At 42.8% G+C, this 26,096-nt stretch overlaps 1 protein-coding gene across 1 annotated transcript in view; it reads left to right on the top strand.

Moving 5' to 3' along the window:
• PAPPA2 (pappalysin 2) overlaps positions 1-13,853 on the top strand; it is a 185,805-nt gene extending 171,952 nt beyond the window's left edge. The window contains exons 21-22 of the mRNA XM_032226805.1: positions 10,655-10,753; positions 13,645-13,853. Of these exons, the coding sequence (XP_032082696.1) occupies positions 10,655-10,753; positions 13,645-13,719 (174 nt within the window). The 3' untranslated portion in view covers positions 13,720-13,853. The remainder of the gene's footprint in view (positions 1-10,654; positions 10,754-13,644) is intronic.
• Positions 13,854-26,096: the final 12,243 nt, after the last annotated feature.

Below are 26,096 nucleotides of genomic sequence, written 5' to 3'. Positions count from 1 at the left end.
CACCTTCATGTTGTGGTACAGCGAGACCCTTTTCCTAGACTTAAAAATGGCAACTTTATGATGTAATTTGGATTAATTCTAACTCTAATTTCTTCTTTGTCTGGTGCCAGAATAGCTAAACTTTGTTTATCTCTTATGGCCATTCATCTTTCTTTCTGACTTTTTCAGACTCTCTGTGCCAGGAATTAAGTGTAATGAGGAGTGAAGCATTTGTAAATTCACAAGGAGAGTGCAAAAGGGGGGGGGGGAAGCATTTGGAAAGTTCATCAGCAATAATGATGGTAGTGCAATAAACTTTGAATTACAGATGCTCCAGGTCACTTTAATCTTGTACTATCATGAGAAGAACAGATGGCCTAGAAAGCTGTTTCGTGCTTCTCTTTTTAGAACTGGCCTTTTTCAAACAACAGTCAAGTGTGCTCTCCATTCCTTTCCTTCTCCTTGCTAAAAGCAAAATTTGAACAACGGCATCTTTTTTTTCTAATTCAATAGGAATGGATAGTTGTGTATCAAATGTGACTAAGAATTTCAAACATATTTGTTAATTTAAAGCTTGCTTCAGTCCTTAGCAATAGCAATAGCAGTTAGACTTATATACCACTTCATAGGGCTTTCAGCCCTCTCTAAGCGGTTTACAGAGTCAGCATATCGCCCCCACAGTCTGGGTCCTCATTTCACCCACCTCGGAAGGATGGAAGGCTGAGTCAACCTTGAGCCGGTGAGATTTGAACCGCCGAACTGCTGAACTAGCAGTCAGCTGAAGTGGCCTGCAGTACTACACTCTACCCACTGCGCCACCTCGGCTCCTTGTCCTTTTCTTCCTTGTTGCTCTCTAAAAGATATCTGCGAACTGCTCCCCCACTCACCCACCCCCGAAGATTTTTGCCTATGGTTCCCTTTCACTTGTAAAATGCTACTTATAGGCAGATTATCTGTAACACAATGGTTAGAATACAGTACTACTACAGGCTACTTCTGCTGACTGCCGGCTGCCGGCAGTTCTACAGTTCAAGTCTCACCAGGCTGAAGGTTGACTCAGCCTTCCATTCCTCTGAGAGTGGTAAAATGAGGACCCAGATTGTTGGGGGCAATAGGCTGACTCTCTAAACTGCTTAGAAAGTGCTGTAAAGCACTGTAAAGTGGTATATAAGTCTAAGTGCTTTTGCTACCAGGTGCAAAATAGAGAACGCTACCACAAAAAGCACAGCCAGCTGGAATAGCAATAGCAGTTAGACTTATATACCACTTCATAGGGCTTTCAGCCCTCTCTAAGTGGTTTACAGAGTCAGCATATAGCCCCCAACAACAATCTGGGTCCTCATTTTACCCACCTCGGAAGGATGGAAGGCTGAGTCGACCTTGAGCCGGTGAGATTTGAACCACTGAACTGCAGATAACAGTCAGCTGAAGTGGCCTGCAGTACTGCACCCTAACCACTGCGCCACCTCGCCACCTTGGAATGCGGTCAGCTACCAATTCCTGTTCCACTCAAGTATTTTAAATTAACACTAGAGTCATGTCACGGTAGGATTTAGAGGAGATATCAATACTTTATGATGTCACCTCAAGATATTACCAAATAGAAGGATATACATACCATGGTTCTAATACAGTCCGTCAACTTGTTATTTTTAAATTGTTGAGAAATAAGATCTTCTGCTTACATTTCTTGGGAGCTCGTTCTAGCTATCATTATTGAAAGCAGATAAGGTTTTCTATCATTTTGGAAGTGGGCAACAGTTGCAAATTGCCACACGTGCTCTGAATTGTCATCACAGTTAAAAAAAATAAATGAATTTAATCAATGGCCAAACCCATTTCTAGCAGCTTTAAAGGCATCCACTCCTCTCCTCCCAAAATTAAGTGTGGTTCTTGGTCACAGCAGATTCCCATTCTGTAGAAAGTCTACTTGAAAGCATTTTACAGTGTTGAACCAAACTTACATTAGGAACGGAGCCTTGGTGTATTACTGCGGGAACCATGGCAGAGAGCCTGTAGCAGAGGTGGGTTCCTACCAGTTCGCACCTATTCGGTAGAACCGGTTCGTCAAATCTACCAAACCAGTTAGAAGAGGTTCCACCAGTGGACCCAGAAAGCAGGCCACACCTACAGAAGAGGTTCCAAAAATTTTTGAAACCCACCACTGGCAAGGATCTTGTAAGTTGACAGCTTTAAGACTTGCATGCTTCAATGCCAGAGTTTCTCAATAGCTACTTGGACCAAACTAAGTACTAATTCATAATTTCATATCCGGTCACATGGGCGGCAAGCCACTCCCATCTGGTCACATGGGTGGCAAGCCAGTCCCACAAAGGAAGCCACACCCACAGAGTAGGTTCCAACAATTTTTGAAACCCACCACTGGCTTGTAGTTAGAATATAGAGGTTATAACATGTACTGTTTGGCCACCAGGCATAGGAATTTTTAGAAGTACCGTATTTTTTGGAGTATAAGACACACCAGAGTATAAGATGCACCAAGATTTTGAAGAGGTAAATTTTTTAAAAAAGTGTTTGCATTCTGCAGACCTCCCAAACCCTCTACATCTTTTATAAGCCTGGTGCAAATTAAATGAGGTAGAAAAATAGATTTACAAAGTATCCAAAATAGGAGAACTCTTCTGTTTTTAAAATGATTTCTCTGTACATACTGTTTCAGTGTGTAGTGGTGGAGGAGCACAAAACCAATAGTAGCAAATGTGGTTTGCTCCTTCAGTTCCACAAAACAATCAGTCGGTTAACTCAGGGGAGAAAAAAGCCGTTTTCCCTAACAGTTTCATCCTTCTTACAAAATTTTCTTATTTACATGTACGTTTGCAGAAAGTACGCAGGATTTGAATATGCAGCGAGCCCTGAATATGGAAGTTAACTGAACATCCCCCCCCCCCAAAATAAAGGGAGGTTATACAAGGTCCTATTTTATTAAAATAACTGATGACTTTAAATCACAGTTCAGGGATTTAAAATCACATGTCCAAAGATACAATAACTGAAGATATTAGCAGTAGAATTAGCCTCTTCCTTGACTGCCAAGTTTCAGACTCTTCTCTAATTACTCTTGCCTTTGCCTTATGTGTCCAAACTGTCTTAGTTTCATTATGAGTGCTTCAAGATGTTTTATTTCATTTTGTATTATTTGTTGTTGCAGTTCAAGGTAGTCTCCAAAATAATTTCCAGCATTACAAATGAAAGGAAATTCATTTTTTCTTGGCTCAGACTTTCTGCTGGTCCAGGTTTCACAACTTGTTGTGGCCCAGCAGGAGCCGTTGGAGCTGCCACCAGACTCCGACAGCGAGGGGCCCTATGAGTCGACTCTGGAGGATGTGGAGGACCCTGGACAGGGTTCCGACTCCGAGCAGGGTGCAGAGAGGCTGGTTGGCCACCAGGAGGCACCTGAGCCTTGGACCAGTGTGGAGGAGACAAGGGAGAGTGATCTGGACGCCAGTAGTGAGTTGTTCCTGGATGCCTGGCATTGAAGACCTAATAGGCATCAGGAACAGTTACGCAAGTATAGGAGGTAATTGCACTCAGCTGGTGGTCATTAGGCTCCTCTCCAGACTATAAAAAGACTGCTTGTGCACACGCCCCTCTTGCAGAAGTCAATGCATTGACTAAAAGTTGGTGAACTTTTGTAACTAGCTTGGCAGGCTGGATTGCTGCCAAGGTTTGACTGAGTTGCTGCCAAGGTCCTTATCTGTTTATTATGCTTGGCTTTCAGCCACCGAGGTTTTGGTTTCTTGCTATTAAAGTACATTCCAGTTAAGCTTGTCTTGGCAGTCGTTACTGGACAGAGGAGGGGGTCAGAACACAACTGTATGTTACAATTGGAAAGACAGCTGCCCTGACAGTATATATCTTTGTGATCTATATGATACCTCTACATTTAATGTTGTGTGTGCATTTATCATAAATATATACATATTTTTCAATAAATAGTGAGATTCAGAAGATACCAGTAGCAAAAGCCTCAACAACAAATATGAGCTTTAAGTTGAAATCTACGGATTTGGTTTGATTGGGAAGGTGTCCCATCTAAAGCCAAATGAGTAGAAGTGCATAATACTTTATCTTCAAGACCTAATGACTTTTTCAAAAGTCTTATGTGTTAGGAATGTAATCTAATGGTTGGGTTGGCAATATATAAAGCATGTAACAATGCTATACCTGTTTCTTTAAATCATACTGTAAAATGTGATTGGCTGCTGTTTTCCTCAATCGACCATAAGAGGGAGCCAGAATGACTGTTAGCTCTCTGTTTTGTTAGATGCTGGGCTGATCTGATCTGAGTGTTTTGGAAGCTGGCTGTTAGAAAGTGCCATGAGCTATTGTAAGTTTTGCAAGTGTTAGCAAACTTTGAGTTCTGAACTGATTATATGATACTGGACTATGTTATTTGGATTATCCCTGAACTGAAAGACATTGATGACTGACTGTCTTATCCGTGTATGACTTGGACTGTTTAATGGACTCTGATACCTCTATTTCCACGAAAGTAAAAGCCTATTTAAACTGCAGTGTCTCTGTATGCTGGTTTGTGTGTTCTCCAACACAACTCTCACAACGCTTCTCTGAACGTACTCGCTCTCCCAACGGGGAGCTTACCTAACATTATGAATCCCTGTTTAAGACTTACAAACAATTGTCTCAGCAGAAAAACCAGCCTAACCATCCCAAAATGTAAAAAATAAAAAAATAAGAACTCTTATCTTTTACTCTGTCCCAAAAATCAGGTAGACTAATAAGATGCGAGATCCACAAACAACTTCTGCATGGAAAACAGCAAAATTATTGGGGGTGGAGTGGAAGACTTAATTCTAATAAACTCTTGAAGACTGACTCTAATTGGTTGGATCCAGTTCTAACCTCCTTATTAGCAATAGCAATAGCAATAGCAATAGCAATAGCAATAGCAGTTAGACTTATATACCGCTTCATAGGGCTTTCAGCCCTCTCTAAGCGGTTTACAGAGTCAGCATATTGCCCCCAACAATCCGGGTCCTCATTTTACCCACCTCGGAAGGATGGAAGGCTGAGTCAACCTTGAGCCGGTGAGATTTGAACAGCCGAAATGCAGAACTGCAGTCAACTGAAATAGCCTGCAGTGCTGCATTTAACCATTGCACCACCTTGGCTTATTGAATTCCATTAACTGTTCTCTTCAGATTCCTCAGGACTAAAGAGCTAGAAACAATTCAGCCAATATCTGTCCAAACAGCCCTCTAAGTATTCTCAAGAAAAGTGTACACTAGTTGCTGACTGACTGATATGCTGATCCAGTCATAATCCAATCCTAATAATCCTGTTATTGAGTTTATTTCGTTGCTTACCCCGACCTCAACATGAAGTTCAGTAGGTAAAATTGCTTCATCAGGTTGGATCCATCCATCCAATGTTTGAATGTCTTACTGTTATTGAAAACTGCTTAGGATGTTGAACCAGATAGATTTCTGTAATGCGCTCTACATGGGGCTGCCTCTGAAGAGTGTTCGAAGACTTCAGTTGGTCCAGAATGCAGCCGCGCGAGCGATAATGGGTGTACCTAGATACACCCATGTTACACCTATCCTCCGCGAGCTGCACTGGCTCCCCATTGGTCTCCGGATCTGCTTCAAGGTGCTAGTCATTACTTTTAAAGCCCTACATGGTATTGGACCTGGCTACCTGAGAGACCGCCTCCTGCCATTCACCTCCCAACGACCAATAAGATCACACAGGTTGGGCCTCCTCCGGGTGCCGTCGACCAGACAATGCCAGCTGGCGGCCCCCCGAAGGAGGGCCTTCTCTGTAGCTGCACTGGCCCTGTGGAATGATCTACCCATAGAGATCCGGACCCTTACCACTCTCCCGGCCTTCCGTAAAGTGACCAAGACCTGGCTGTTCCGGCAGGCCTGGGGCTGTTGATTAATATCCAGCTCCACTTAGACTAAATGGATGGTGTATAAATTTTAATAATTGTAGCTCTTTTTAAAAAATTTAAAATGCTTTTATCTTGCTGTGAGCCGCCCAGAGTCCCAATGGGAGTGGACGGCATACAAATTTTATTAAACTGAAACTGAAACTTATGCTTATTCAGTTAATTATATTGGGCATTTGCTAAATTAAAATAGATCAGACTAGATCTGTATCAATTCCAAAACTACATGGCATTACTGAAATGCACGTAAGGGTTTTTGGATACAGCTTATTACCCCAATAATAATTTTAAGGTTGTAGTAATGAGACCATAGAAATTTCATGGTTCATTTAATCCCTTCATATTGGAAATTAACCTTGCCTTCCAAATAAGTCCATAAAAGTTATAGTTTTCTTGTTTACAAACATTATATAAATCATTTGTGGGGCATTAAAAACCTGGAAAAGAAATGGGGTTTCGTTTATATTTTTGCAAAAATGTTGTTTTGTTGGCATTGATGTATGGGAGGAGCTATTTATTTATTTGGACTTTAATTGGGAAACAAAGAAAAATGCTTTCTAGGTTTTGATGGAAATTTCTTACGCTTGTCCGGGAGATGGAAATCAAACCGTGGAAGTCTGGGAATGATTTCCTGCTTGAACAACAATTCAGGATCCTCCTTTCATCTCTTTTATTCTGTAAACCTGAATCGAAACTCTCTAACTGAAAGAAAATGGGTTGTAGTTCCTAGGTCAGAGAAAAGAAACAACTGGGCAAAAGGTAACTGTTTATTGGAAGTAATTTGCAATAGCTGCTTATTTGCACTGAGAAACAAATTCTCACACACTGCAGCAAAATGTATCATTCGAAATGACCTTGAAAGTATTGAGTACAGGTACTCTTCATTTAGTGCCTGTTTGCAGTTACAACGGCACTGAAGAAAGTGACTTGTGACTTTGTCACACTTACAACTATTGCAGCATCCCTATCAGTGGTGGGATTCAGCCAGTTCGCACCTATTCAGGAGAACCGGTTGGTAACTTTCTAAGTAGTTTAGAGAACCGATTATTGGAAGAAGAAGAAATCTCCTTTTGTTTTTTCCCCCACTTTACAGGGCTAATCCTGTAAGGAAGGCAGGAAGGAAACATTCTAGTATTGTTTCTAGCCTAATCTTTATTGACCTGCTTACAGAAACCGCCTTTCCGGTTAACCCTTATGACATTGTAACAGCTAAGGCGAAGCGCCCATCGACCTGAGTGACCTTGAGTTGGCCACGCCCACCCAGTCACATGACCACCGAGCCCCACCTACCCAGATGTTCATTAGGGCAGAGAACCGGTTGTTAAATTATTTGAATCCCACCACTGATCCCTATGATCACGTGATCAAAATTAAGACGCTTGGCAACTGACTCATATTTATGATGGCTGCAGTGTCCCGGGGTCATGTGATTCCCTTTTGCAACCTTCTGACAAGCAAAGTCAACGGGGAAGCCAGATTCACTTCTACAACCATGTTACTAACTTAACAGTTGCAATAATTCACTTAGCAACTGTGGCAAGAAATGTCATAAAACAGTGAGCAAAACTCACTTAACAAATGTCTCAATGAGCCACAAAAGGTTTGGGCTCAATTGTGATTGTAAATCAAAGACTACCTAGACAAAAAGAAGGGAAAAGTAATTCAGAAATACGGGACAGCTGTAGTCAAGCATTATTGCTTTGTAAAATGCTAGCAATTATTCTTCTGGAATGTTTTGCTGTCTTTTCCATATGTTGTTCATCTAAAACCCCGATTTCCAAAAGCAAAATAATGGCATCACTTAATGTATACTGTATATTAGCCCTTAGAGTCGCTAATTTATTATAGCATTCCAATTATATTAATTATAATTTAGAGTCCATTCCAGGGGTGGGTTTCAACTGATTCGCAGCGGTCCCCGCGAACCGGTTGGTCGGCGAACCCGGAAGTAAGTAACTTCCGGGAACGGCGAAGGGCCCATCTGCCCGCCCGTGCTCCTTACCGGTCTTTGAAGGCTTCTGCGCTTCCACGCAGGTGCATGGCACATACAGCACCTGCGCGATTCTCCGCGAGCAGCTGGAGCATCGCGCAGGCGCTAAGACGTATGCGTGAACTGTGCACGTGCATGAGGATGCCGCCGGCCCCGTTCCAACTGAAACGGTTGGAACGGATAAGCAACCCACCACTGGTCCATTCTGACTTATTTTAGGTTAAGTAATGGAAAATCTAACTGAAATTCCAAGCATGCCAGAATGTAAAGGACCTGGTTCCTTACTATTCCAAGTGTTCCACCCTCCATATAATTCGTATTACTTAGTCGTATTTAAGAGCCTATGATTTCCAACATATTTTATGTCCTACTTTATTGTTTCTGTCCTTTAATTTTTTCTCTCATTATTTTTAATTTCCATTTTTCCGCTCATAAATTTTTTTTTAATATGAATGTCATGGTTGCCAATAATTGTCATAGATGCCCAAATTGATCTCAGTATGAATATATATTTTGGCCATTTGAAATGATTGGGACAAGAGCAGTTAAGAGTCATATACTGTGAAGACAATTTATATTTTCTTCATCCCATCATTTCCTCTCTTTAGATGTTGATCTGGAAGTCATTTTAAACAAGCATTCACTACAATAGGAGATGAATAGTTGTATTCATGAACTACAACAACAACAACTACTACTACAGACTAGATGAAACTTGGTTTAATGCCAGTAATTGTGAGAGGGTTCTTGGAGTCCTGGTGGACAATCACTTGAATATGAACCAACAGTGTGAAGCAGCCACCAAAAGATTCAATGCAGTCCTAGGGCGCATTAATAGAGGGATAGACTCAAGATCACATGAATTTCTAGTACTGCTTTACAAAGCCTTAGTAAGACTACACTTGGAATACTGCATGTAGTTCTGGTCACCACAGTACAAAAAAGATGTTGAAACTCTGTAAAAAGTTCCGAGAAGAGCAACAAAAATGATTAGGAGACTGGAGGCTAAAACATACGAAGAACAATTACAGGCATTGGGTATATCTATTCTAATGAAAAGAAGGACCAGATGGCACATGGTAGCACTGTTCCAAAACCTAACAGATATTTCCAGATAATACTGTTCCAATATTTGAGGGGCGCCTTCAAAGATGAGGGAATCAAACTATTTTCCAAAGCACCAAAAGGCAAGATAAGAAACAATGGATGGAAACTAACCGAGAAGCAACTTAGAACTAAGGAGAAATTTCCTAATGGTGAGAGCAATCAACCAATGAAATAGTTTGCCTTCAGAAGTTGTGGGTGTTCCATCATTGGAGGCTTTCAAAAAAAAAAAACAAGACTGAACAACCATTTGCCTGAAATGGTCTAGGGTCTCCTGCTTGAGTACGGGGTTGGACTAGAAGACTTCCAAGGCCCTTCCAATTCTATTATTCTATGTTCTAGTTGTCATGATTTTCTGGCTTTGTAAATGAATAATTATCTAGGTAAACAAACCTTATTGTGTGGAATACAGCAAAAAAAATGTGGGAAGAGTCAAATTATCTCCTTAGTTATAGTGGTTTTCTTTCTTACCTGCTGTTCTCTAGGGTTCACCGACAAATGCACGCTCAACAAAAGCGTGCCAAGAAAACTGTGAGGTCGAAATTGCGCCAACGAATGCACGCAGAAGCGCGCCAACAAATGCGCACCGACGAAAGCGCACCATTAAAAAAGCAATGAAAACAATGTAACAACCCTAAACCTAACCCTAAACCTAACCCTCACCTTAACCCTAATCATGCTTTTGTGGGCCCGATTTTTTCGGCGCTCTTTTGTGGGAGTGCTTTCAACCTCACGGTTTTCTCACCGTGGTTTTGTCGGCGCGCTTTTGTCGGGCACGCATTTGACGGGTCACGGTTCTCTAGCAATACAGTAGAGAGGTGATGTTGCCCTATCTTCCTCATTAACCATGTATCTTAAACCTCTCATAGGCACAATGTAATAAAACATCCCTCCTTGATTACATAACAGCAAGCTTTTTTTTATATTCACAATATAGCATTACCAATAAGAATTAAGTGGTGAAGTGGTATCATTCAAGCATTTACGCTGATTTGTTGCTTCATTCATGTTCGAGATAACCAGTATTTTGGTTTGGTTTGACAAATCACATTTAAATATGGTAATCTATGAATGTTAGGAAATTATCACTCTCTCATTAACGTCAAATAACTCAAACCTGATTTCACTTAATTTAAATTGACTTCTTCTGAAAGGATAGTCCTGAATGCATATCATTTTGTGGCTGCAGAACCATTTCTTGGACTCAATTAGTCATGTCTAATTGGTGCAGTACTGCAGGCCACTTCAGCTGACTGTTATCTGCAGTTCAGCGGTTCTAATCTCACCGGCTCAAGGTTGACTCAGCCTTCCATCCTTCCGAGGTGGGTGAAATGAGGACCCAGACTGTGGGGGCGATATGCTGACTCTGTAAACCGCTTAGAGAGGGCTGAAAGCCTTATGAAGCGGTATATAAATCTAACTGCTATTGCTATTGCTATGTCATATGTATCTACATTTTTCAGCCACGATAGCTAGATCAGTAGCATGTCTAAATATTTAGTGATTCTTGTCATTGAATCAGTACAGCTGTTTTGATGGTCTGTTTCTCTTAGCTCGTTTTACAAAAAAATCTGTTTCAATAACACTTAATTGATTTTCTCTGTTGCTCTTCATTCACCGAAGATTTCTTTTCTCTTTCTTTATAGCCTTTCCATGCCGATGGCTGGTGTGATACCATCAACAACCGAGCCTATTGTCAGTATGATGGTGGTGACTGTTGTTCCTCCACAGTCTCCTCGAAGAAGGTAACGGATATGTTAGTTATCCATTACAGAAAGCGGAACATACCGTATATATTTGCAGATCAGCCGAGAATTTTAAATGACAAAAGGTATCCAAAAAATCAAGTTGAGCTTATCCACAAAATAGACAACACACAAACATTTAAGTACCTGCATTTTCCATATATACACATGGACAAGCTCATCCATGTGTTAGATTTTTAACCGAAATATCATGAAAAATGTGGATCGGCTTGTCCGCGGTGGTGCATTTTTTCATGGTATTTTGGTTAAAAATTCAACAGTCTATTATTTATTTACTTATTAACTAGATTTTTATCCTGCTTTTATTATTTTACAATGAACTCAAAGAGATGAACATACTTAATACCTCTCCCTCCTATTTCCCCACAACAACTCTGTGAGATAGCAATAGCAATAGCAGTTCGACTTATATACCACTTCATAGGGCTTTCAGCCCTCTCTAAGCGGTTTACAGAGTCAGCATATTGCCCCCACAGTCTGGGTCCTCATTTTACCCACCTCGGAAGGATGGAAGGCTGAGTCAACCCTGAGCCGGTGAGATTTGAACCGCCGAACTGCAGCTAACAGTCAGCTGAAGTGGCTGCAGTACTGCACTCTAACCACTGCGCCATCTCGGCTCTTGAGATGAGTTGGGCTGAGAGTGTGTGACTGACTCAAAGTCACCCAGGCAGCTTTCATGCCTAAGGCAAAACTAGAACTCCCAATCTCCTGGTTTCTAGGCCAGCACTTCACCACTATAACAAACTGACTCACCTATCCATGGACGGACTTATCCACAAGTACTTATGAGAAATTAAATCTATAGATAGTGTCTTTCCCTGGATGTCTGGGGATAAATTACATATGCTGAACTGCTTGGCCTGGTGCATAAAAATAGCTGAATTTGAATTAACCAAAAAGAACCTGAATTTTTTTTGTTAGTTGGATTGGCTTTTTTTTAAACAGACACGACAAGTTTCTTTCCTGATAAGTGATGTATTTTATGTGGCACAATTGTACCAGAAAAAGGGCGTTTGTGTTATTTGTCAAAGAAATCCTATCAAACTCTCAAGGTTGCTCAAGCGATGATCCCAGAGAAGTTGATTGCTGGTGTAGAAAGTATAAGCAGAGTTCACAAGTCATAGAACACATACAGAAGAAACTATCGACTACTGAGGCACACAAAGAGACCAGTTCACAAAAGTGTCTCTGGCCTTCCCTTAATTACTCCTTGTGATACTAGATCTCTGCAGCTCTTTCAAATACTGCTTTGATTGAGCTCCCATTTCATATAAAACTGTGGATGAAGATGAATGGAATGCCAGGTATATATACAGATTATCTTTTCTAAGAATATGTATCATTGTGCATTGGTAAAACTGGTGTGTTTTGTCCAACAAGAAATATTTCATGAAGCGTGTTAACAGATTTCATCAGTGCTGGCAGAACAGGAGATCTGTGCATACTTCATTACATTTAAAAAGCCACCAAATAGCAGTTAGCAATAGCAGTTAGACTTATATACCGCTTCATAGGGCTTTCAGCCCTCTCTAAGCGGTTTACAGAGTCAGCATATTGCCCCCAACAACAATCCGGGTCCTCATTTTACCCACCTCGGAAGGATGGAAGGCTGAGCCAACCTGAATCAAGATGACTCAAAGTGGAGCACAGAATAAAGCTCATAATCAAAACATAAAGCAAAAAGAGAAATACCAATGCCCTGAGGAAATATGCAAAAAAAGAAAATTTCAACCACTCATCATCAGTCAAACAGGATCACAAATTGACATGGCTTCCGGCTTGTTTCAAAATCCATATTTTGAAAGCTTTTCTGAAAGAGAGGAGAGTCGAGGGAATTACTTCACCCTTTCATGTGGCATCTGGTGATCACTAAAGCAACTCTTTTGTCATAATGCAATTCTTAAATCCAACTCAACTGTTTTTAGGTTTGTCTGGAAAAGAAAGTTGCTTTAGTGGATAACGGGGAACTATCATGCTTTTTAGCAAATATTATCTGTTAGGTTCTCCAGTTGAGCAGAACCTGTAAGCAGCTCTGAATTTATTTCCTGCCCTTGTTGAATAAAGAAATGAAACTATCTTAAGTCAGCATTGGGAGTGGGTGGAAACCAATTTGGTTTTGGTTCTACCAGAACTTTTATTTTGCTGTTAGGTTCCTGATCTCTATGATATATTGGCCATTGTCCTAGGAAATTTGCAGAATATATAGCTGATAAATAGGATGTACTACCGATTCATATGACTGGAGGGTAGCAATAGCAATAGCAGTTAGACTTATATACCGCTTCTTAGGGCTTTCAGCCCTCTCTAAGCGGTTTACAGAGTCAGCATATTGCCCCCAACAACAATCCGGGTCCTCATTTTACCCACCTCGGAAGGATGGAAGCAGGGGTGGGTTTCAACCGGTTCACGGCGGTCCCCGCGAACCGGTTGGTTGGCGAACCCGGAAGTAAGTAACTTCCGGGAACGGCGAAGGGCCCACCCGCGCGCCCACGCTCCTTACCCGGTTTTGATGAGTTCTGCGCTTCCACGCATGTGCAGGACGCATACAGCACCTGCGCGATCCTCCAGAAGCAGCTGGAGCATCGCACAGACGCTAATACGCATGCGTGCACTGCGCGCGTGCACGAGGACGCCACCGGCCCTGTTCCAACCGAACCGGTTGGAACGGGGCGAGAAACCCACCCCTGGATGGAAGGCTGAGTCAACCCTGAGCCGGTGAGATTTGAACAGCCGAACTGCAGAACTGCAGTCAGCTGAAGTAGCCTGCAGTGCTGCATTTAACCACTGCACCACCTCGGCTCGGGTAGAAGACAGGCTTCTCTGAGTTATGCCTCTATTCCTTAAACGCCACTGTTCTTCCAATCCTTTAGGTTGTTCTGTTTCCCAACGGCTGTGATGAGGATGAATGCACCTGCCGGGATCCAGCAGCAGAAGAAAATCAGTAGCCCACTGCAGCAGCCCACTAGGACACGTTGTGCTGCCAAGGCTCAACTTGGAAGAAATGACAAAGGCTTGAGGGAAAGCATAAATAGGAGACAGCAAGGGCTGAAGAAAAGGATTCAGGGGAAGTCTGGTCCTGCACTTGAGGTGTAAGTGCATAAAGAAGAAAGGAAGAAATTTTGAAGAAAGAGGTGGAGAAGAGAGCAAGAAAACGAAACACCCTTGGTCAACTGGACCTCCAGTCTACCTTCCATGCCACATCAATGGCTTGCCACCTGGACTGTGTGTTTTCTCTGACATTTTATTGGTGTGCGCTTCTCTGGAGCTTGATTTAGCAAAGCGGAGAGGGAAATGTGATCCTGTCTGCAAATATTTAAACATAATTTTATTACAAATCTATATAATATTTTTACTTGCTGTTTAGTAAACTAAATCATGCTGCTGTGAAACACACGACATTAGAAACGTGGGGTCATGTAATGAACATTCCCAGAAACCCAGCAGAATTCCAATGGGGCCCTTATAAATATCTAAATGAAGCAGTAATTGCTTCCCCCCCACCCTAAATTATTTCACACTCAACTGCAGAGTTAAAATCATGTATGAGAATGCTCTGTCAGTGGTTCCACCACAAAACCGTGGTCGACTAAAGCGCATGTCACTAAAGCGCGGTGACAAAACCGCGCCGTCAAAACCGCGCGACAACAGTGCGCCGACAACAGCGCGCCGACAGAAGCGCGCTGTAACATAACCCTAAAAATAACCCTAACCCTAAACCTAACTAAACCTAACCCTAAACCTAACCCTAACCCTAAACCTAACCCTAAACCTAACTCTAAACCTAACCCTAAACCTTACCTTAAGTTAAATCGCGCTTCTGTCGGCGCGCTGTTGTCGGCGTGCTGTTGTCTTGCGCTTTTGACATCGCAGTTTTAGCGCTGTGGTGTTGTCGGTGCGCTTTTGACTTTCACGGTTATGTCGTGCCACACTGTCAGTCATATCTGCCTGCACTTCTACCACAAAGAAGCAATGCCTGATTTTTTTTACTGGGCATATATAAATACCCATTCCTCTAGTTTCTAAGCAGCATTACAAGTAGTAATCTAAAGAAATGAAAGGCATATAAGAACCCCCCCCCCCATTAAACCTTAATGTATTTTAAAACCACACCAGTTACTATACTTCTTCATCCATTTCTACCCTTCCAAATTACTCTTACTTCTTCTGTGTCATATACTGTTCTATTCTGCTGACTTTAACTAGGATGTTAGTTCTGTCACTTCCTTAATAACGAAGAAGGCAGAAGCATCCTAAAAACCATTTCTGACAAACATTCATTCCACACAATAGACCAAATACTTGTCATTATCTTTTCATCCCTTAAAATTTCTCTGTTTTCCATTCTTTTGTAAACATTGTGGGGAGATACATAAACTCATTTACTTTTTCTAGTTTTAGTATTTATGTAGGAATAACAAACATGCGCTAAACACAGCTTCCTTGACCTTTGATGCATCAGTTTTAAAATCTATATTGTTAACTCTGTCCGCCTACCCATCTAACATTTGCTGCAAAACTTTCAAACCTGTTGCCAGCCAATACACTTCAAGGATTCCTTATATAGTAGTTATCCATAAATATAGTAAAAGAAGAATGAGTCACCAGCCCTTGTTTATTCTCACCCATACTTTTCTTTCATCACTCCTCTCATCACATTCACCAACTTTCGACTCTGTGCTTTCAAATCATCCATGATTTAAATGTATTCACTTTATTTCATACTTTCTCTAAACCATTGTATAATGCATTTATTTTTAATGTGTTTCTGTTTCATATTTATGCATTTCTTAGTGACCTGATAAAAACTGGTTGCTCACGGCTTGCCTGGCATAAAGCTGGATTTCTTGTTGTTGGGTCTCCCAGCCTTTCAATTAGAATTCTGAAAAACGTTTCCCCAAATACACTTAACAACTCTCACCATAAATGTATTACTCAGTCTTGCTATTCTTTCCTTGAAGGAGAATAGTGATAACAACATCCATCCATTTATCAAACTCAGGTGCAGCCTTCCCATTAAATGAGCCAGCCATTCTGTAGGCAAACCACACCTTTGTTTTAAGATTTATACCACCTATACTTGCAATTTTACCATTTCTCAACAGTATTTATGATAGCCTTTAGCAGTTTTCCTCTTTGAACACTACTATTTATATTTCAATATATGTGATTTCATTAAGAAATTTGATTATAATAATTTCTAATACAAACTAAAAGACAGAAAATGAATAGAAAAGTGAAAAGTGAAAAAAAGAAAAAATAATAAATATAATAAAGAGAAAAGAAATATATAAATAAGTATCTTCCAACCTTCATCACAAGTATAAAGAAATATAATAACCCTTAATCCACGCTAAGGCTATAAGCATTTATCTCTTCATCCCATAAACCATCTATATCTTATCTATAACCATCTTTTCAAGCCTCATATCAACACTGTGTATAAAGGGTTACTAGAGGGAATAACATATCCTGTGTTAACCTTGTTCTTAAATCTTATATTCCTTCCTTTTACTTCAAACAAATCTAATTTTTAGTCCATACAAATATTGCTGGATTTGATTTCTCTTCATTTATTCTTTGTCTGAGTGCTCAGAGTTGTTTAAGGTTTTTAACAAACCTGTTTTATAAGTCAAATAGGAAAACAAAATCCACTTACTACAAGTCACTCTCTTAATTTGCCATTTGTATTTCCCTTTTAAATTTTAAAACCTCAATCAGTGTGTTTTGTAGATCCAATGAAACATCCTTTTCTAGATCATTCTCTTGACCTGTCAGTTATAAATCTACTTGAGATGCCATCTCTATTGGATTAGATAAACTTTGTTCTACATTTGTCATTTCTTCAGTAACACATTTTTGGAAATAATATATCCATGGAAGCAGCCATATGGTTGATATTGTGGCTACCATTTTCTGATTCCATTCTTCAAAAGTTTCCTTCAAGATTTTATTATTGTTACAACATGTTGCAACATTTTACAGGCTTGTAAATCTCTCCTCTGCCCAAAAACTTTAGTCCCCTCTAGTGTTCAGTTTTTGAAATCATGAAATTGTTTACCTTTCTTTTTGCCTTCTAATAAAAGAGTCTATTTCCCATTAACTGTGTATTCATTATAATTAATTCCGAAATCTTACTGCACGTGTTTCAATAGTCCAATTTTATCTAGCCCATTTATTCCTTCTTTTTTCTCCATATGCACATTTTATACAGTTATCTTTCATCTGTAATTTTGCTGCAGTCATTATTTAATGTGATTTTTTTTGTTTCCCTTTGTGACTTCTTAATTTCATTTAGCATTCTTCTGCATAAATTCCATTAGGAGAATTCCACCTACTTTTGTAGCCCTATGTAACGCAATTCTTTTCTCTCTGTTGCCATCAGCTTCCACATCTTATTCGAGGAGTTTTTTTGTGTGGTTATTCTGTTTGAAGAGTAAACTATCCTTCACACAGAACTTCTATTTCTTCTTGCAGATCAGGAAAGGATAAAAGACAGCGTTGTTTACTAACAATCTTTTAGCCAATTTTGTACATTGATGTAGAAAGATTGTATGTGTTGAAGGAATAATTACCTGAAGAGATGCAATTTAGGGAAAGTGTTACTGCTTGATTTTGTTCATTGTATATATGGCCTCATGGGTATTCAAAGTATGCTTCCACATTTTTTAAACTTAATATATGCATATAGCACCTATAAAGGAAACTTGACATCAACATTCAGAAATTAGAAGTTTAGCTGTCTTTACTATAACATCACTCTAGTGTCTAACCAACTTTCCCAAACCATATTTTATCTATTTGAATCCAGAAAGACAAACTTTATGAAAACTTTCTGAATGATCACTACTGATAGGCCTTTCCTTATCACTAGGCATATTTGATCAGACATGTCGAGCACATTTAGTATTTCCTTTGTGGTGCAGAATTACAATAGGGTAGTTCTTGTGGGTTTTTTAAAAGAGGTTTTGAATTATAGTATAAAAATGTATAAAATCTGCACCAAAATTTATCATGCATCCCTTGAGTCTGACACCTTAATTGCCTCATTTTAGTCTTCTTCATCTGGGAATGATGACATTTGTACAGATAATGGGGTAATTTCGTCTCTTTCTGGCCCAGCTACAATTTTTAAAGTTTGAATGCTAAATTAACCCAAGTATGACACTTTAAAAGCTCGCAGGAATACTATTTGGTTAGTATGGCTTAATGGGCTCAAGGAGCTGAACATACGGTGATGTTCGCTATATGGAAAGTTCTGTGTGACTTGCAACCATTTATCTGGGTTGGTTCCACCACAAAACCGCGGTAGACAAAAGCGCGGTCGACGAAAGCGCGTATGTGACGTCATCACAGCGCGACGAAAAAGATCGAAAAATGTAAAAATAAAGCGAAAACCTTACCCTAACCCCCCCCCAAACCTAACCCTAAACCTAACCCTTAACCTAACCCTAAACCTAACCCTAAACCTAACCCTTAACCTAACGAAAAACCTAACACTAACCCTTAACCTAACGCTAAACGTAACGCTAACGCTCTAAACCTAACCCTTAACCTAACCCTAACCCTAACCCTAAACCTAACCCTTACCTTTATGTGAATCGGCTTGCTGTAATTTAATTTTTATTTCAATTTTTCGATCTTTTTCGTCGCGCTGTGATGACGTCACATACGCGCTTTTGTCGACCGCGCTTTTGTGGAACGCGGTTTTGACGGGTCACGATCTGGGTTCACAAGGAATTGCAACGGTTGCCTTCTCCAAGCAAAGTACAGTTGGAAACTCTAGCAGAGAGAGAGAAAAAGCACTTGACGCACTACTTCTGCAGTCAATGATAATTTTCTTAAAATACCAAATTATGTCTTCTCTTATTTGACCCAGCGATTTGTAATCTGCATGTAAGTAGAAACAGATGTTTAAAATGTGATTGCACTGTTGGGTAATCTGGAATAAGTTCTACTGCCTGGATTTGTGTCCACTAATGTGTATTTAAATCAATGCGTATGTGAAGGGGAAATCATTTTAAGGAGACAGAAGCATCGACGTCTAACCCAGAAAAATCCATAGATCCTCTAGAATTATGGAAGCATGTCACTGTTAGTAGTATGTGCACCAGGCGTCGGCCACCACAGCACACGTTTTTAATTGGGAAAGTTCCAACCACGCTCTACAAATCAGACTTTCTTTTAAAAAAAGTAAGTTTTTCAGATAAAAAAATGTAAAGAGGTATATCTTTATTTATTGGTTATGTATGGATGAAGCATGTATATTTAGGAACCCGTGTATTAGATTGGTACTTTCTCCAGAGGGTGAAAAGAGATTGAATAGGATGGTGATTTCCACAGCAGCACAATCCCTTTTATTCACTTTTGTGTTTCATTTGAAATGATGCTACGAGGAACAAGATTTTCCCTTTATCACCAGCACTATGGAGAGAAAGACAGTGTTGGGGGGAGGGAATCCAGAGGAAGTCTTAATCTCCTCTCCCCTATGAATGCTGTTTGCCAGGTCATTCTAGAGTAGGGGTGTCAAACTCGATTTCATTGAGGGCCCCATCAGGGTTGTGTTTGACCTCGGGGTGGGGGGGGCAGGGGGGCATGGCCAGCTCAATGTCACTCATGTTGGGGTTCCCTATGGTGGCACCCCCAGTAAAAATGGGCTTCTGAGCTCCATTTTCAGCTGTGATGGCCTCCTGCAACCCTCTGCCAGCAAAAACAGACCTCAAGAGGCTCCCGAACTCCATTTTCACTAGCAGAGGCACCACAGGTCGGTGCGTCTCTGTTTCCAGGGTGGCCCCACAGGCCAGATTTAAGCACCCCGTGGGCCAAATCTGGCCTGCGGGCCTTGTTTGACACCCCTGTTCTACAGGATGCAGTAGTCATCCAAAGTGGTCTTTTAGGAAATACTGGGGACTGCTCAGTAAGGAAAAGTGCAAAGTTTATCTTGGTGCCTGCTAAGCATTACCCTAGTTTAACCCAGAGACATTTTAAGGATTGGTCATAAGAAATTGGTCATTTTCTGGTATTTGGGGCAAGATGTAATCTGTTCTCCCAACTGCTGTGTCTTTGACACCTCAGTCACGTCCTATGACACTGCCTGAATTTCTGAATTTCTGCTCCAAGTCCTATCAAATCAGTGGTGGGTTTCAAAAATTGTTGGAACCTACTCTGTGGGTGTGGCCTCCTTTGTGGGAGTGGCTTGCCACCCATGTGACCAGATGGAAGTGGCTTGCCGCCCATGTGACCGGATATGAAATTATGAATTAGTACTTAGGTCGGTCCAAGTAGTTATTCAGAAACTCTGGCGTTGAAGCATGCAAGTCTTAAAGCTGTCAAGTTACAAGATCCTTGCCAGTGGTAAGGAGTATAGGTGTGGCCTGCTTTCCGGGTCGACTGGTGGAACCTCTTCTAATCGGTTCGGTAGATTTGATGAACCGGTTCTATCGAACTGGTGCGAACCGGTAGGAACCCACCTCTGTATCAAATGCTACAGATATCCCAGATTGGCAGCCTTTCACCCACTGACTGGATGGTTTTCCTTACTGCTTTAAAATAGCATTAAACTAGCTAATTATCTCAAATTAGGTGCTGCAGAATGAGTTGTATTTCTGTGAATAGGACATTTGAGAACAAAGATTTATTACATTCTTGCACTAGAGCTGATTGAAAATATCAGTTGAGGAAAGGTTATTTTAGTGAATTGCTCGTTTTTACGGTATGAGAATACGGGATTGTCTTTAGCAACATAGCACATAACGTCCCCTTTTAGAAGGACAGCTTTATTCACAGTCGAGGCTGCTGCTATTTTTTTGTTTTTGTTTTGTATTTGATAATTATTTTTTATAAAAATCTATAAAATTAAATAATCTACTGACCCATCTGTGTCTTACTCCATCTTGTTACCTTTGATGTGAAATGAACAGCCAATTCCAAGGGGGAAAAAAAATCCATATCAGCACGAGTTCTCTAGGACAGTAGTTTGCCAAAAAATATTTTATACACATCAATATGATGTCCCTGAAATTAAATATAAGCCTGCTGTGTTGCAGACTTACCTTTGCTAGTGAAATAAATAATTCAGTGGCTGACTTACACTTCAGTCCTTGGAATTAACATATGGAAGTTTTTTGAGATCCAACCTAGAAAAGTTTCATATAGGCAGATAGTTTAGTTTAGTTTAGTTTTAATTTATTTGTATGCCGCCCTTTTCCCTAAAGGGACTCAGGGCGGCTCACAACTCAAAAGGAGGGGAAAAACAAACAGAATTACAAAAAACATAAAAGCCATACATAGTTAAAAACACAACAATCATACCATTCGAAGTGGGGCAGCAAGTCTTTAGCCCCAGGCCTGTCGGAACAGCCAGGATTTAAGGGCTATGCGGAAGGCCTGGAGGGTGGTGAGGGTACGAATCTCCATGGGGAGTTCGTTTCAGAGGGTCGGAGCAGCCACAGAGAAGGCTCTCCTCCGGGTAGTCGCCAGTCGACACTGGCCGGCTGATGGAATTCGGAGGAGGCCTAGTCTGTGGGATCTAATTGGTCTAGTGGAGGTAATTGGCAGTAGGCGGTCTCTCAAGTATCCAGATCCAATACCATGAAGGGCTTTGTAGGTGACAACTAGCACCTTGAAGCGTACCCGGAGATCAACAGGCAGCCAGTGCAGCTCGCGGAGGATAGGTGTTACGTGGGTGAACCGAGGCGCACCCACGATCGCTCGCGTGGCTGCATTCTGGACAAGCTGAAGTCGCTGAATACTCTTCAAGGGCAGTCCCATGTAGAGCACGTTGCAATAATCCAGTCTAGAGGTCACAAGGGCACGAGTGACTGTTGTGAGAGCCTCCCGGTTCAGGTAGGGATGCAACTGGTGCACCAGGCGAACCTGGGCAAAGATAAATTTGTTCCCAAGAGGAACCAAGGAAGAAAATCCCAAAATGATATTGAAGAGAGAGCTGCCTTAAATAGTCCCCCCCCCCAAATGAAATATTCATTTACTATACAATGGCCATATTGGTCTCATGCCTCATTGCACATACTATTATACAGGTTATAATATATATTTTCTGATTTTCACTTTAATATTTAATAACAAAGAGTTTTACTGGAAATGGTGCAGTAATAAATGGCTGTCAGAGACTGAGGCCTAATGTTACACTTGCTATCAAGAGGACTTAGCCCGAATCCCTTCTCTAGTCATGTTTTTACAATTGGCCTTGTGAAGTAATAGGAATGTCTTTCTAAAGTGCACACTTACCGTACAATCTACTATGCCAGTGATGGCTAAACTTTTTGCCATCACGTGCCAAATGTATGGGGAGTGCATGGGCATGGCCACACCCATAAGGCTATGTGCACAACCCCCATGTGCATGTGCCACCATCACGCACGCGCATGTGCGGACAGCCCCCACCGTCCCCCTGGTTTTGGCCTGTGATGGACTTGTTTTTCGCCCTCCCAGGCTCCAGAGGCTTTCTAGAAGCCTGGGGAGGGCAGAAATGACCTCCCCCGCCCCCTGGAGGCCCTCCCGAGGCTCTTCACTTGTCTCCCAGACTGCACTGGGGGTGAGCTGAGCAGCCTGTTCTTGGAAGTGGCGGTTGTGGCTGATGGACTTGGCCCTGGGCTCTCGCTCGGTCTGCCCCGGAGGAAGATAATGGCCATTTTGGGGGACCCAATGCCTCCCACTCACACCCACAGTGCCTGCCGCTACCCACCACCTTTGGAGGCAACAGAGGCAACCACTCCTCTTGGGGTGGGGCAGCCATGCTTGCATGATCTTGGCTCGAAGCCTCATGATCCCCCCCCCCAACTGGCCTGCGAGGGCACCTTTAGGCTTGTGGCTTTCTCGGCGCCGCTGCAAACCAGGCAGGGATGGCACCCCTGATGCCCAGCACCTTCCACCCACAGCAGCACTCACCGCCCCCACCACCACCTTCGGAGGCAAGTGCTCCTCTCGGTGGAGTGAGCGCTTGCCTTTGAAGGTGGCAGGGAGTGGTGGACTTGCCTTCAAAGGTGGCGGGGAGTGGCGGGCGCTGCTGTTGTGCGCAGAAGGTTCTGGGCATCAGAGGGCACTATCCCTGCCCAGTTTGCAGTGGTGCTGAAAAAGCCACAAGCCTAAAGGTGCCCTTGCTCCTGCGTGCAAGCCAGGATCTCCTCACCCCCTTGGCTGTGAGCCGCTGGGCGCCGACTGCCCCAATGGAGCCTCTTGACCTGCTCTTCCGAAAGCCAGGTGGGGCACAATGGGAAAACATGGCCCCCGCCACTAAGGGCAAAGGGAAGTGCCCCAACAAGCCAAGGATGCGCTGGCTGCAAACCACCTGCCCGTTTTCAAGCCAGCCCTCCTCCTCTCTCCCCGCACAGGATCTCTGGTCTCTGCCAAGACTGGCTTCTTTCCCGCCTTCCTGCTATGTCTGTCTGCACCCAGAGGTAGCTGGGGGTTGCTCTCACCCCTTGGGCAACAGTTCCGCCTACCCCCTCCTCAAGCCCTGCAAAGAAGCCCGCTCCTTCCGCTAGAACCACCCAAGGAAGGAGGGAGAGAGCCGGGCTCTGGCAAGATGCCTCTCCCTGAACTAGAAGAAGCAGTTAAGGGGCAGAGACTGTGATGCTCCTTGGCGTGAGTGAAAAAATAAAGCTCCTTTTCGCAGGTGGTGTGTGGTGGAGTTTAAGGCTAACCCAGAAGGGGTGGTGGCCTGGTGCTTGCTACTTCTTCTGGTTCGGCAAGAGGCAGTCTCTTTCCTTGGGTGGATCTGGCAGGAGAAGCGAGCTTCCTTGCCATTCTTGAGGGGAGGAAGTGGAGTTGTTGCCCTTGTACAGCATGCCCTCTCTCCCACCCAACTTGGAGATTACCAATTTCTTGAACTATTATCACTCTATAAAGCCTTAGTAAGACCACACCTAGAATACTGCACCCAGTTTTGGTCATCACACTGTAAAAAAAGATGTTGAGACTCTAGAAAGAGTGTAGAGAAGAGCAACAAAGATGATTAGGGGACTGGAGGCTAAACATGATGAACAGTTGCAGGAATTTGGCATGTCTAGTCTAGTGAAGCAAATGACCAGGGGAGATATGGTAGCAGTGTTCTAATATTTGAGGGGCTGCCACAGAGAGGATGGGGGGAGGGTGTCAACCTATTTTCCAAAGCACCTGAAGGCCAGACAAGGAATAATGGATGGAAACTGAAAAAGTAGAGATTCAAGCTAGAAATAAGGAGAAATTTTCTGACAGTGAGAGCAATCAACCAGAGGAACAGCTTCAGAAGTTGTTGGAGCTTCATCACTGAAAGCTTCCAAGAGGAGACTGGACTGCCATCTGTCAGAAATGGTGTAGGGTCTCCTACTTGGGTGGGTGGGGGCGTTAGCAATAGCAGTTAGACTTATATACCACTTCATAGGGCTTACAGCCCTCTCTAAGCGGTTTACAGAGTCAGCATATCGCCCCCACAGTCTGGGTCCTCATTTCACCCACCTTGGAAGGATGGAAGGCTGAGTCAACCTTGAGCCGGTGAGATTTGAACCGCTGAACTGCAGATAACAGTCAGCTGAAGTGGCCTGCAGTACTGCACCCTAACCACTGCGCCACCTCGGCCCCTGGACTGGATGATCTACAAAGTCCCTTCCAACTCTGTTAATATCTGTTAATTACAAGCTGGAGGATACTACCTTGCAGTAGTACCTTACAATTCTGATAAAGTCAGTGCTATAAGCTATAGCCCAGTGTTTCCATTAAAATTGTAGATGGCACCTATATTGTTAGGTGTGTTTAGTCTTAATACTTAGTAGTAATTCAGGCCTAAAAGATCTGAAATTGAGATTTTCCTTTCTCTTACCTATCAGTTGTAATTCAGATGTGTCCTCGCGTTCTTGTGTTGGTTGTACCAGAGATGGTATTCAACCAGCTCTCTCCTGTTCGGGTGAACTGGTAGAAGTGGCTGCAGGAGGCTCCACCTTCCCGCCCAGAGGTGGGTTCCTACCAGTTTGCACCAGTTTGGTAGAACCGGTTCGTCAAATCTACTGAACCGGTTAGAAGAGGTTCCACCAGAAAGCAGGCCACACCCACAGAAGAGGTTCCAAAAGTTTTTGAAACCCACCACTGACACACACACACACACGCACACACACACACACAGACAGACAGACAGACAGACAGACTCACACAGAGAGAGAAAGAGAAAGAAAGGAAGAAAGAAAGAAAGAAAAAGTGAGAGAGAGATGAAAGAAAAAAAGGAAAAAGGGACAGAGAGACTAAAGGAAGGAAAGAGAGAGAGAGAGAGAGAGAGAGAGAGAGAGAGAGAGAACACATGGCTGGAAAGCCACTCCCATCAGGTCACATGGTCGGCAAACCACTCCCACAAAGGAGGCCACACCCACAGAGTAGGTTCGAATTTTTTTGAAACCCACCACTGTTCCCGCCCCAACATAATGTGCGAGCACTGTGCATGCACAGAAGGCAGTGTGTACGCGTAGACACGGCATGTGCGCTCACATCTGCGAACTGGTAGGGAAGGTAAGTGAATCCCACCGCTGGGTTGTACATAAATAATAGAGGAGACTGCTTGATGCCTAGCTATTTCAAGGATCATAGCATATTGTGATAATCCCAACAATTTGGCCAACGTTCCATCACTCAGGCTGGGGGGGTCAAAATTTATACCCCTCAGACAGGGTCTGCAACTTGGGAGTCCTCCTGGACCCACAGCTGACTTTTGACCATCATTTGTCAGCTGTGACCAGGGGGGCATTTGCCCAGGTTCGCCTGGTATGCCAGTTGCGGCCCTACCTGAATCGGGAGGCCCTCACAACAGTCACTCGAGCCCTTGTGATCTCTAGGCTGGAATACTGCAATGTGCTTTGCATGGGGCTGCCCCTGAAGAGCATCTGGCGACTTCAGCTAGTCCAGAATGCGGCCGCGCGAGTGATCGTGGGCGCACCACGGTTCGCCCACATAACACCGATCCTCCGTGAGCTGCGCTGGCTACCTGTTGATCTCCGGGTGCGCTTCAAGGTGCTACTCACCATTCATAAAGCCCTCCATGGTAGTGGATCTGACTATCTGAGAGACCGCCTTCTGCCAATTACCTCCCTTCGTCCCATCAGATCGCATAGAGTAGGCCTCCTCCGAATTCCATCCGCCAGTCAGTGCCGACTGGTGACTACGCGGAGGAGAGCCTTCTCAGTTGCAGCTCCGATGCTTTGGAACGATCTCCCCGTGGAGATTCGCACCCTCACCACCGTCCAGACCTTCCGCACAGCCCTCAAGATCTGGCTATCCCGTCAGGCCTGGGGATAAGACCCTAACCTCGCCCCACCCGAATGCTGAATGAATGTTGTGTTTTACT

Source organism: Thamnophis elegans, chromosome 11 (assembly GCF_009769535.1).
Source record: "Thamnophis elegans isolate rThaEle1 chromosome 11, rThaEle1.pri, whole genome shotgun sequence".
In the NCBI taxonomy this organism is placed as follows: Eukaryota; Metazoa; Chordata; class Lepidosauria; order Squamata; family Colubridae; genus Thamnophis; species Thamnophis elegans.
Note: the sequence above shows the minus strand (reverse complement) of the source record. Positions and strands in the feature narration are given on the sequence as shown.